Here is a 12,777-nt window from a genome sequence, read left to right as displayed (position 1 = left end):
TTTTCTAAGCCCTAGGATTCTATTCTATATAATATGCAGAGGAACCTCTCTGCCACCAGGACTTAGCATGCGTGCTTGTATATGCCTGCTGTTGGTCGGTTCCCCAACTCCACCAGTCTCTGGCAGCACAAACACTGCCTTCCAGGCCTCTGTCAGCCCCACTTTCCTTTCTCCCAATCGGTTAGCTAGTACTCAAGCCCAGCCCAGCCCCACCCCCTCTGAATGACCCTCTAGAAGGCACAGCCTGTGATGCACTGGACACTTAGGCTGCATCTACACAAGAAGCCTCTGTTGACAGAAATCACTGTGAGAAGGGATTTCCTGGTAAAACTTCTATTGACGGATTGCATCTATACACAAAAGTATATTGATAGAGCAATCCACTCTGAGAGAGTGTGGCTGGACTGCCCGGCCCTCTCTCGACAGAATAGCTGACTGGAAGTTCTGAAAACAGGGCTGCCTGGTGAACCAGAAGCCCTGTCCATTGACGAAAAAGCCCCAGAGCATCTATGCATCTGTTTTGTCAGCAGAATACTGTTGAGAAAGGTATAACGCGGCTGGCGGATGTACCAGGTTTTGTTGACAAACTTTCAACAAAGCTCATTTTGCATGAAGACACTCCACAGTTTTTCCTGACAAAAACCCAGTTTTGCCAGGAAAAGCCTCTCGTGTAGACATAGGCTTACAGAACTGCCAGATTCTCTGTTCACAAAGGAACTGTACAACCCAGCTTACCACTTATATTTTAGCCCGTGGATCTGCTTACCAGATGGTAGTTTGACATGTTTATAGTAAAAACAAGAAATCTGTGTAACACAGAATAGCTTCAAGAACCTATAGGTTATATAAAATATACAAATATATAAAATCAGAACAGGTCTTCTAAGCCGAAACTTAACAGGCTATTACTGTGGCTTATAAAGGTTAGGTCACTAAGGCTGTGTCTACACCAGCACAAAACTTCAAAATGGCCATGCTAACGGCCATATTGAAGAATACTAATGAGGTGCTGAATTGAATATTCAGCGCCTCATTAGCATTAGGGCGCTTCGAAAGCGCTGCTTTCGAACGTGCACGGCTCAGCGTGGCTACACAGGGGTCCTTTTCAGCAGGACCCTGCACATTTTGAAATCCCCTTATTCCATTCAGTTGAAACCCTATTCAGCTGAACGGAAGAAGGGGATTTCAAAATGTGCAGGATCCTTTCGAAAAGGACCCCTGTGTAGCTGTGCCAAGCTGCACGCGTTCAAAAGTGGCGTTCTCAAAGCGCCGCATCCAGAAGTGTCCTAATGCTAATGAGGCACTGAATATTCAATTCAGTGCCTTATTAGTATTGTTCGATACGGCCATCAGCGTGGCCATTTCAAAGTTTTGTCTTAGTTTAGACACAGCCCAAGAGTTTCTCTCCTGCACTTTGTCAGCCAGACTCGTTGTGATCCTCCACTCAAAAGACAAGTGTGCCAGCAGCTTGACCTCTCAGCACAAGATAACTGGGTGCATCTCTGCACCTCCAGATATAGTACCAGTGATTCATTATCTTCACTTGTAAAAAGATTTAAGCCCACTGCTTGAGTGGCTCCCCCCACCCATGTGGAATCTCTCTTGAAAAAGTTAGTATCCCTTTATTTGCATTTCTATGAAGCACCTAATGCACAACGTACATACACGTAGCCAGACAGGTAAATAAGCATCTACTGCTTGAAAGAAACTTGTTTAATGCCTTTTGGTGACCAGTCCCAAATTAGAGACCTTATGAATATCATTTGCATTTTATATATAAAAAGCTGCTAACATATGAGCCATTCATTAATTTTGCAATGATTGTATGGACCAATATGACATCGGCTCTCAGTAGAAACCTTACATGACACACTTTGGCAAACTAGTGTGTAGATTGCACCTATGGTGCGTCTACACTTGCATTCCTTTTTCAAAAGAGGTATGCAAACAAAGCTAAATTTGCATGTTTGGCACCTCATTTGGATATTCTAATTTCAAAAGCGTTTCTTTTGAAAGAAGAAAGCCAGTGTAGATGCTGCGCTTTCGAAAGTAAACCATCTTTGAAAGAATCCTCCTTTCCGTTAAATAAAGGGAAGATGAGTTTACTTTTGAAAGAACAGTGTCTGCTCTGGCGTTCTTCTTTCGAAAGAAGCTCTTTTGAAATTAGAATATGCAAATGAGGTTCCATTTATGCAAATTTGTACCTCATTTGCATTTTCAAATTGTCTCATTTGCATACATCTTTAGAAAGAGGAATGCAAGTGTAGATACCCCTCTAGAGGATCTCTGTGACTCTTCTGAATTCTTGTGCACGGGGCCAGTTGGCACAAAGAGGTCAGATTCTGACCCAGTGGAAGTGGAGGATGCTTGCATCCCATCAGAAGTTTGACCTCACAGATTCTTCACAGCACTGTGTTCCTGGGCCAAAAGGGCTCTGCTTAGGGCGACAATAGGGGACAGGGCAGGGGGGCAGCTCCTCCTGGCTGCACTAAGCCCCAGGGAGCAGGTACTCCCCACCCCTCCGCAGCCCTGGGGGAGCAGCAGCCACGGATGCTCCCCACTTGGAGCTCCGGAGAAGCAGCAGCCATGGGCATTCCTGCCCCAGCTCCCAAGGGCCAAAATACGGGACAATTAGTTCCTTTTAAAAAAAGATAAGTCAGGACACCTTTTCGGCGTCACAAATACAGGGCCATCCCTCCCAATATGGGACAGTTGGTCACCTGAGCTCTGCTTAATTTCTGGGTCAGAATAAATAGTTTTTAAGTGTTTTAACATCATATAGGTTGGTAGCTCATGTGTATGAGAGAACTAGTGGAATGTTTTGCACAACAGACCAGTATAGTATGATGCTTATTCTTCATTCATTTCTTTTTTGCCCACTTTGAATGCCATCTTGTCTGTATATTTTCTAGTTACTAAACTGCAAATTAGTTCCATGTTCTTCGGTACTTGCTTTGTTGCTTTAATGGCAAACACTGTCCATAGTTGGTTAGTTTCTCAAAAAAAGAACCTGTGATTTCTTCTTTCTTTTGAATTTTCTCAAGTGCAGAAAAATATCACTGTCGTGATAAATGAATAATAGGTGTAAAAGGGTTAGAATAGAGAAGAAAGAATGTGATTTAGAAAAATGAAAATACATGGGGGTGCTTATAACTGGATTTTAAATTCCCACCACTACACTTTTTTTTCCTTTTTGGTTTTTAGGACTCTCTTGCCTTAGGGAAAAGTGAGGAAGAAGCACTAAAGCAATTTAAGCAAAAATTTGATGAAGCACTCCGGGAAAGTTGGACTACTAAAGTGAACTGGATGGCTCACACTGTTCGAAAGGATTGCAGATCCTAGATGTCTTTTAGATTTGCACTAAACTTGAACATTACTTTGACAAGAAGTGCTTTTAAAAAGGAAACTGTGGGCTTGACCACCAAAATGTCCTTCAAAACAGAAAAAAGGAAGTGGCCTGAATGGCTGATTCTTTTACACTCTGCTTCTGAACTCTTGATTCTAAGACTTTCTGTACGATAGTAAACATCCTGGATAATCAGTTTCTGCTGATTTTGCACGCTAAGAGCTACTAGATATTTTTTTCTTTTTTAAAAATTCTTTGGTACTTTAAGACAGTGTAAATATTTTGGTTTTGTATATTGGGGTAATGTACTCTACGCACTCGGGAGATTTGGAGACCTCTTATGAAACTGCCCATAGTGTTAAAATTGAGGCTTAAAAGAAGAGTGAAAGTTTTTGATTTCTTATTTCAGGCTAAACATGCCCATGCTGCATATATTTTTCATTTGAACGCTGCCATACTTGCATACATGTATTAATTAATTTTACTGAAAAGAGTAGCTACAGTTATGGCGCTACAGGGAGCTACTTAAAGTCTCATGCCGCCGCCGAAAGAATAGTCTGTAGATATTTGTAAGGATTCTAATGGGGGTTCTTGAGAAGCATTTAGTGTTGGTCTGTTTTTGCTCCTACTGCCTGCCCTGGGGGCAATTAGGCCAATGCTGAAAGCTTTCGAAAATGCCTCCCAAAAGAGGTGGGATTTGATGCATTCTCTTGGCAAAATGCAAAATAATTCAACTTTCTGCCAAGAATCGCTTGACTCTGTCTTCCACTGAAGTTCATAACACAAACACAATATAAAGTATCTATATAGACATTTTTACCTAAATACAATATAGATATTAACAGAGAAAATCTACCAAAATAATAAGGAAATTGTACTGCTAAGTAGGTACGTAAGATTAAAAAAAAAAGAATCCATACTTTAAATTCAGCATGTTCTAGAACACCACTTAGGGGTCATAAATCTGTTCCTACTGTATTAAGTCTGCAGTTTTAGTTTTATTACTTTTCCAGGATTTTTGTGTTCAGTTTAAGATGGTTGCTAAAGAAACTGGATTTTTTTTTAATTTATTTAGTGAGATATCAGTTTTTGTGTTCTCAAAAGGGAGGGCGATTATGATATGTGCAATAGAGACTGCTGGTTTAAAGGTGTAACGTATACTGTTTCTGAGCATTAGCAAGATGGAACTTAACTATTGTTTGTTCTCCAAAGACCACTGATGACTCTCAGTTTGAGTTGACATTTGAAAGAGAATTAAATATATATTTACCTTTGGACTAAACAATTTTTACACAGGAATTTAATTAAAGATAATTTTACTGTGTCCATAGAGTGAATTGTTTTGTCCTCTCTGAAGACCAAACACCAAATCGAGGCAGGTTAGAAATACACCTGTGCACAATTGCTTGGTTTGGTTTTCTTTTTTGTCAGCTATTAAAGGACTGACGTGTTGTGATTGTCCCAACAGTTGGGTACACTCTGTCTTCTGTGTTCTGTGTTGCTTCTGTTGTTTCCAGTAAAGGCTGTTGAGTTAATATGCTAATAGATCACTTGTTTTAATATCCTGTCCATTTTTGGTAATTGTTTATCACATCATTCCTCTGCTTTTAGCATTAGACAGGAAACGGGGAGAAGCAAAACTACTTCAAGGGCCACAAATTTGTCTTTTAAATATTGCTCCACAGAGTCAGTACAGCTATTGCAGGGTGTTTCATTTTGCTAGGTAAGTTACCCAAATTACTCAGGGCTAGTGCAGGTCTGACACGAGGTAAAGGCCTGCACTGGAGATCATGGAGAGCCATAGAGCAGCGCCTCTGAGAGGGATTGAGCTTCAGAGAGGTGCAATCTTCTCTAAAGCTCCCGGGAGCACAGTGGGGAATGCGCATATTGCATCAGTCCTGTCTGGTGCAGGAGGAATGATAGCCCACTGAACAGAGTACTGGCCTGGGATTTGGGAGGCCATTGAATTTCCTGCTCTGCAGCAGATTTCATGAGTGATCTTGAGTGAATAATTGTTTCTCATTTCCTCATCTATAAAATGTTAACAGCATTTCCCAACCTCATGAGGATTTTGTGAGCAGATATCTATTAAAGATTGAGACACTCAGATTTACTAATGGAGGGCACATGAGAAACTGTGATGGCGAGATGATTCCATTTGTTCTGTTTTCTTTGGTGTAGTGAGCACCCCAGGGAGCAACAGAACTTTTACTGGTTGTTGTGTTGGGGTCCCAAATGGGACCCCAAACCCACAGCAGGAGGGGATCCTGAGACCAACATGGTTCAGGGTCCCAATCCCCCATGGGTTTGCAGTCTCCTGCCCGCTCCATGGACTGAGGTCCCAAGCTCACTCTCCAAGTTCTGATGCCTCCACCCCCATCCAAAGTCCCCTCCATGGCACATAGTTCATTGGTTTTGCACTTGCCTTTGTTGTAAATAGTTCTTTATTGCACCATTTCTGTTTTCCACTGTTTTTTATTTAAGTAAAATAGTTATTTGAGCACCATTCCCATGTCCCATTTTATTGGGAGGGGTTGAGGAGGGGTTAGGGGTGATGGAAGGGGTTGTAGTGGGGACAGGGTAGGCCTGTGGGCCTGAGACCCTCTCTGGGGGGGCCCTGGAGAGGGTTATTGAGGGCCATGGGAGAAGTTCTCCCTCAGGGCCTCACAGATCTGCAGCCCATCCTGATGGGCCTGGCAAGAGGGGAGCTGCACCTAGCTGTTTACACCCAAGGCTGGCATCAACCCCCCCCCCCACCCTGGGAGGAAGGCCTTCCCCTTCCCCTCCATTGTTTTGTGCAGGGCAGAACATGCAGCCAGAACTTGGGGGATGTTGTGGTCCTCCACATCCAGACAGATGAGCAGGCACCTGAAGCATGCCCTGAGGTGGCCGAAGATGCTCTCAACCTGAATCTGGCCCGGTTGAAGTGGCCATTGAACAGTTCCCAGCTGGCCACTATAGGGCGTCATGAGCCAAGACATGAGGGATAGGCCACATCCCTCACGATGCACAGTGGCATGTGTACATCCCCAGCCACCAGCTCATGATGGGGGACAAATGTGCCCGCCTTAATCCTCCAGCACAGGCTAGAGTTGCGAAACACCTAGGTGTCATGTGCCTGGCCCAACCATCCAACGTAAATGTCAGTGAACTGTCTATGGTGGTCAGCCAGGGCCTACAGCAATCCTGTGTGGTTGATGTATGTGGCCGTACTATACTCCCGGGTGTGGATAGGGATGTAGGTCCCAGCTATAGCCCTGATGCAGTTCGCGAATCGATCCATGACTGTGTCCATGTGTTCCCATATGGATGACCCTCCACAGCAGGATGGTGTTGATGGCTGTCACTCCCTGCAGAGGCAGGGAGTTCCTTGGACCTGGGGGGTCCCCTATTCCCCTCCCATCTTCTTTTCCCCCCAAGTGTTCTGGGTGCAGCCTCTGTGAGGCTGCCCCCCCCACTGGCAGCAGGGCTCTGTTCAGGTGGGATGGCATGTTCCCTGGGGCTTCCCCCCACCCCAAACCCATCCTTTGCACTGCCAGCCCCACTTTCTGAGCACCCCCCTTGGGTAGGATGCGCGCGCGCGCACACACACACACTCTCTCTCTCTCTCTCTCTCTCTCTCTCTCTCTCTCTCTCTCTCTCTGTGTGTATGTGTATATATATATATATATATATATATATATATATATATATATATATGTGCAGGGACTGCAGCCCGAGAGCACATGAGTGAAAAGTTCACTGTGAAGATGTCCCAGAAGGGATTATCCCCCTTCCAGGCTGCTATCTCTGGCACCAAAGTTAAGAAGGACTGGCCCTCTCCTCCATTAAGGTGCACTTGGTGGCCATTTCCACTTTACATCCTGGCCTGATCTTTTCATCGATGTTCTCAGACTTGGTCAAGAGATTCATGAAAGGCTTGGAAAGAACTAAACTACAAATGCTGGACCCCTTACCTCAGGGGACCTTAATCTGGTGTTGTCTAAGCTTATGGGGGGCTCACTTTGAACCCCTCACTTCCTGTTCCCTGTTGTTTTTAAGGTTACAAAACAGCCTTTTTGGTGGCCATCACATCAGCCAGAAGAGTGTCTGAACTTAGAGCCCTGACCGTGGACCCACTCAAGAGGGTGTTCCACTAGGGCTAGGTTTGACTGAGAACCCATCCAGCCTTCCTGCCAAAGGTGGTCTCCTCTTTCCATGTCAATCAGGATTTTTCTCTACCTGTGTTTTATCCCAAACCTCAAGGGAGTGCGGTTTGCACAACTTAAATGGCTGTAGGGCATTAGCTTTTTATATAGATAAGACCAAACCTTTTAGAGAGTCGCAGCAGCTCTTTTTTGCGGTAGTGGGCAGGATGAAGGTCTGTCTGTTTTCCTCCCAGAGGATCTCCTCCTGGATAGTGGCTTGAATTAAGAAATGCTACAAGCTGGTGCGAGGGGGGGGATCCCCTCTTCTGATTAGAGCTCATTCTGTGAGGGCACAGACATCCTCGGCAGCATTCCTGGCCCATGTCCCAATTCAGGAGATCTGCAGGGCAGCCACCTGGTCCCCATACGTGTTTACGGCCCATTACACAACTAGACAGCATGCTAGGGAGAGCGCTGCAGTTGGCAGGGCTGTACTGCAGTTGTTCCAGGGCTCCAATCCCACCTCCTAACATCAGCTTGCATTCACCTACGTTGGAATGCACATGAGCAATCACTTGGAGACAAGTTACCTGTTTCCGTAACTGGTGTACCTCAAAGTGTGTTGCTCATGTCCATTCCAAAACCCACCCGTCTGTCCTCACTGTCAGAGTAGCCAGCAAGAAGGAACTGAGCAGGGGGGAAGTCGGGTGGTGTATATATTGGTTGACACATTGGCACCACACCGACCTGATGGCTACCAGCTAGGAGAAAAAGACTTCCAGCAACTGAGCATGCGTGTGTGTGTGTGCACAGCTGGATTGGAATGGACATGAGCAACACATCTCAAACACCACCAGTTACAGAAACGGGTAACTGTCGCTCCGTGAAGTTTCATGTTTAAGTTGATGTTGAGGAAGGTACTTATAAGAAGTTACTTTGTTCCCTTTCCAGCCAAAACCCATCCCGCCCACCTCCATTAAAGCAGTCCTGCAGCTGCCGTCTCTTGTTTTGTGGAAGGGACAATGTACATAGAGCTAAAATAAACTGTCCACGGCATCTGACACGTTGCTTTGTCATCGCCGACCTTTTTTAACTGTGTAACTGTGTGGTGGGAAAGCTGCTCCACCTGCTGCGTGCACCACCGTGCTTTTGTGCATTACAGAGAGAGGAGCCAGTACACAGCTGGCTCCTTGGCCCCTCCCTACAGCCAATCCCACAGCTGGGGCTGCTGTGGTGCCGGTACTCTGTATTGGTGAGTCCTGCTACCACAACAACACTGGTTGTCTATTCCCTCTCCTGCTCCTGCACTATCACTGTGCCCATTTATATCAGTATTCCAAGGAAAACTGCTCCCCTTGCAAGCATCCACTCGTACACAGCTGTGTCATTAATTTCACAATTCTTACTGTGTATCATTTTTAAACAATCTATTTTCTAGTGAGAAACTGCTACATATGCTTATTCTTAATATAAGCTACCCCTGTCACTTAATTTCTTTGACCCACTGAAATCAGATGGATAGTACAGATGTGAATTATTGTGTCAGGAGGTGATAACCATTGTATTTTAAAAATTAAAATGAAGGGGTGATTTCAAATGTCGCTAAAGGGCCATGTCTACACTTACAAAAATCTTCCTAATGGCCAAATCAAAGAATACTAACGAGGTGCTGAAATGAATATTCAGCTCCTCATTAGCATGCCGCTGGCCATGGCACTTTGAAAGTGGCGCAGTTCACTCACCCAAGGCTCTTTCACACGGTGGTACCTTTCGAAAGAACCCTGCCAACAGCGAAATCCTCTGATTCCTATCACTTGAAGTAACAGAAGGAGAGGAGGAGGTTGGCTATTTGGAAAAACTACTGATAGGAATAATAGGATTTCGATGTTGGCAGGGTCCTTTTGAAAAGGACCCCCATGTAGATGAGCTGTGGGCAAGTGAACCACAGCACTTCAGAAGTGTTGCGGCTGGTGGCATGCTAATGAGGCATTGAATATTCATTTCAGAGCCTCATTAGTATTCTTTGATTTGGCCATTAGCATGGCCATTTCAAAGGCTTTTGTAAGTGTCGATGTAGCCAAGATGCGCAGTCACAATCTTTTGGAATATCTGGTAGCCATCTAACCTAGTTTGAGCTCTTTCAAACTAAAGATGAAAGCATATGTTCAAAATTGTATCTAATCATAGACTCAGAGCTGGAAGGGACCTCGAAGGCTTATCAAATCCAGCCCCCTGCCCCAAGCAGGATCAACTCTAACAAAGCCATCACAGCCATGACTGTCAAGCTGGGACTTAACAACCTGTAGGAACGGAGATTCCACCACCTCTCTAGGCAACACATTCCAATGCTTCGCCACGCTCCTGGTGAAGTAGTTTTTCCTAATATCCAACCTACGCCTCTCTTTCTGTTACTTCAGACCACTACTCCTTATTCTGCTGTTTGTCACCAGATAACAGCTTCTCTCCATCCCTTTTAGAGCTCCCCTTCAGAAGCTGAAGGCTGCTATTAAATCATCTGTCTTTTCTCTTCTGCAAACTAAATAAGCCCAAATCCCTCAGCCTGTTCATAGGTCATGTGCTCCAGCTCTTTAAATCAGTTTTGTTGCCCTCCACTGAACCTGCTCCACCACATTCCCATCCTTTTTATACTGGGGTGCCCGGAACTGGACACTAGTCCAGATGTGGCCTCACACAGTGCTGCACAGATTTGAACAACCACCTCTCTAGCTCTGCTCAAAATGCTCCTCCTAATGCACCCCAATATGCCACTGGACTTCTTGGCTACAATGGCACACTGTTTACTCATATCCAGCCTTTCATCCACCATAACCCCTAGGTCCCTTTCTGCTGTACTGCTGCTTAGCCAGTCGGTCCCCAGCCTATAACAATGCTTGGGATGCTTCCATCCCAAGTGCAGGACTCTACATTTCTCCTTCTGGAACTGCATCAGATTTCTTTTGGCCAATTCTCCAATTTATCCAGGTCACTCTGGATCCTCTCTCTACTCTCCAACATCTCTCTCCCCCTAGCTTAGTGTCATCTGAAAACTTACTGAGGGTGCAATCCAGTCCCTCCATCCATCTCACTAAAAGATGTTGAACAACACCAGCCCCCAAGAACTGAGCCTTGTGGCACTCCCCTGGAAAACCAACCACCATCCAGATACTGAGCCATTGACCACTACCCATCGGGCCCGACCATCAAGCCAGCTTTCTATCCATCTTACTGCCCAAGGATCCAATCCAGGCTTCCTTAACTTGTGGGCAAAAGTGTTGTGGGAGACCGTATCAAAAGCTTTAGTGAAGTCAAGGTATATCACACCCACTGACTTCTCCACGTTCACAGAGCCTATTGCCTCATCATAGAAGCTAATCAGAGTGGTCAGGCTTGACTTGCCTTTGGTGAATCTGTGGTGACTACTTTTGATCACTTTCCCTCTTCCAAGTGCTCCAAAATGAATTCCTTGAGGATCCCCTCCACTATTTTTCCCAGCAACTGAGGTAAGGCTGGCTGGTCTATAGTGCCCTGGATTGTCCTCCTTTCTTTTTTTTCTTTAAAAAGATAGGCACTACGTTTGCCTTTTTCCATCATCCAGAATCTCTCCCTATCTCCAGGAATCTTCAAAGATAATGGCCAAAGGTTCGGCAGTGATGTCTGCCAATTCCCTTTGTATGCTTCAAAAATAATTAACCTGGAGTATTGCTACTGTGGCCAGTAGAGTTATTTTCTAGCCCTAGCCTATGGTAGAGCAGATGTAGCAGGGACCCTGCTGGCGGGGGCAGGATTTTTTTTCTGGGGTTCTAGTCCCACTCAGGCTGTGCACCTGGGTTTTGTGGCAAGTCCCTGTGACTAGGCCAAGGGTTGGTATGCAGGCAGGAGCTTAGCCCTGCTCCTCCTCCCTTCATGCAGCATCCCACAGCTGCCACTCTGCACCCCTGGCCACTGCGGCTCCCTGACTGGGCCTGGCAGCAGTGGGGCTGCCTGCTAGATTGGCTGAGCCCCTAGCAACCTTGCTGGCTGGGGCTCCCTGGTTCAGCAATATTTGTGGTCCCACCAGACCACTAATGCTGCCAGACCGAATCTGGGATAAGAGGTCCAAGTTGTATTAAAATCCTGGACATTTTCAGATATTTAAAAAACCTGGCCTGATGGAGATTAAGACAAAAGGCAAAGCTCTGCATCTTTCTTTATTAATGAAGCTGTTGTGAGTAGGACTATTTGTGACTTTAAAGAGTATTATTGGCACTTGGATTCTACATAGAAGTCAAAAAGTCACATTTCAGCACCGTGCCGCAGGAAGGTTGCTGGCCCCTGGCTTAGAGCTTCTTCTGACTGTGTGCAATACACGAGCATTTGCAATTTATTCTATATTATGGATTGTTTACTTAAATATTCAAGTTTGAGATATTTTTGGGGTGGGTTAGAAACATGGAATTGGAAGTTCCCTCTGACTACACAACTCCCTCTAGTGTCACTGGAAGTTGTGGAATTAAGTCACACTCAAACCCAGCCCTGAAATTCTTAGGCAGGATAGCAGCAAGCCAGCCATAAGGTTAACATGGAACATACAGTTGGAGCTTTTACATATTGTCTAACAACTTCTCACAAGCCATTTAAAAGCATCATTCGGGATGTGGAGTGAGGTATTTATGTATCATACCAGAAGCCTCCTGTTATGAAAAGTGTAACAAACCTTTTTGAAATGCTGAATTACAAATTGAGATGCACACTCAGGCTTCAGCTTAATTAAACATTTTAACTTAAGTACAGCACTGATTACTGGCTGCTGGTAACACGTAGAAGTGACAGCCTATATGTCTGAATCTCCCTCACACAGTTCTCAGCCATCCCTATTAGTGTTTAAAGTCATTTCTTTACAAGGGTAGAAATTAAGACCATTCTCTACCTTTTCCTGTTGTAGAGGAGGCGGCGGCAAAGCCACTCAGCTCCCTGCTGGGATCGGATAGTTGCAAGCTGCAATTCTGTATCAAGAGCACTATCATACAAACTGTAGCATTAGCAGCAGCTACAGGTTCAAAAGGAAGGCTGCATGCTGGTATGTTTCGTCTGCTCTAACAACTACCAAGAAAGCTGGTGTCAGAGTCAGGATGCTCCCTGCACATCATGTTATGTTTTAGAATCTTTTCTGTTTAGGAAGAGAAAAAAATTGATAAGTTGATCAGATGTGAACTTATTGCTTGGCTATATAATCCTCAGACTAATCTTCAGAGACTGGACTAATCTTCAGAGCTGGGATCCTTAAGCCTACATCCACATAGGACATTAGATCACTCAGTAGAACTT

At 45.0% G+C, this 12,777-nt stretch overlaps 1 protein-coding gene across 4 annotated transcripts in view; it reads left to right on the top strand.

The window, feature by feature from the left end:
• Nucleotides 1-4,828, top strand: part of PIK3CB (phosphatidylinositol-4,5-bisphosphate 3-kinase catalytic subunit beta) — a 189,254-nt gene extending 184,426 nt beyond the window's left edge. For all 4 annotated transcript variants that reach the window (XM_075004356.1, XM_075004357.1, XM_075004359.1 and 1 more), the window contains exon 23: nucleotides 3,205-4,828. In XM_075004356.1, the coding sequence (XP_074860457.1) occupies nucleotides 3,205-3,342 (138 nt within the window). In that variant the 3' untranslated portion in view covers nucleotides 3,343-4,828. The remainder of the gene's footprint in view (nucleotides 1-3,204) is intronic.
• Nucleotides 4,829-12,777: the final 7,949 nt, after the last annotated feature.

The sequence above is a fragment of the Carettochelys insculpta genome, chromosome 10 (genome assembly GCF_033958435.1).
Source record: "Carettochelys insculpta isolate YL-2023 chromosome 10, ASM3395843v1, whole genome shotgun sequence".
NCBI classification, from domain to species: Eukaryota; Metazoa; Chordata; order Testudines; family Carettochelyidae; genus Carettochelys; species Carettochelys insculpta.
Note: the sequence above shows the minus strand (reverse complement) of the source record. Positions and strands in the feature narration are given on the sequence as shown.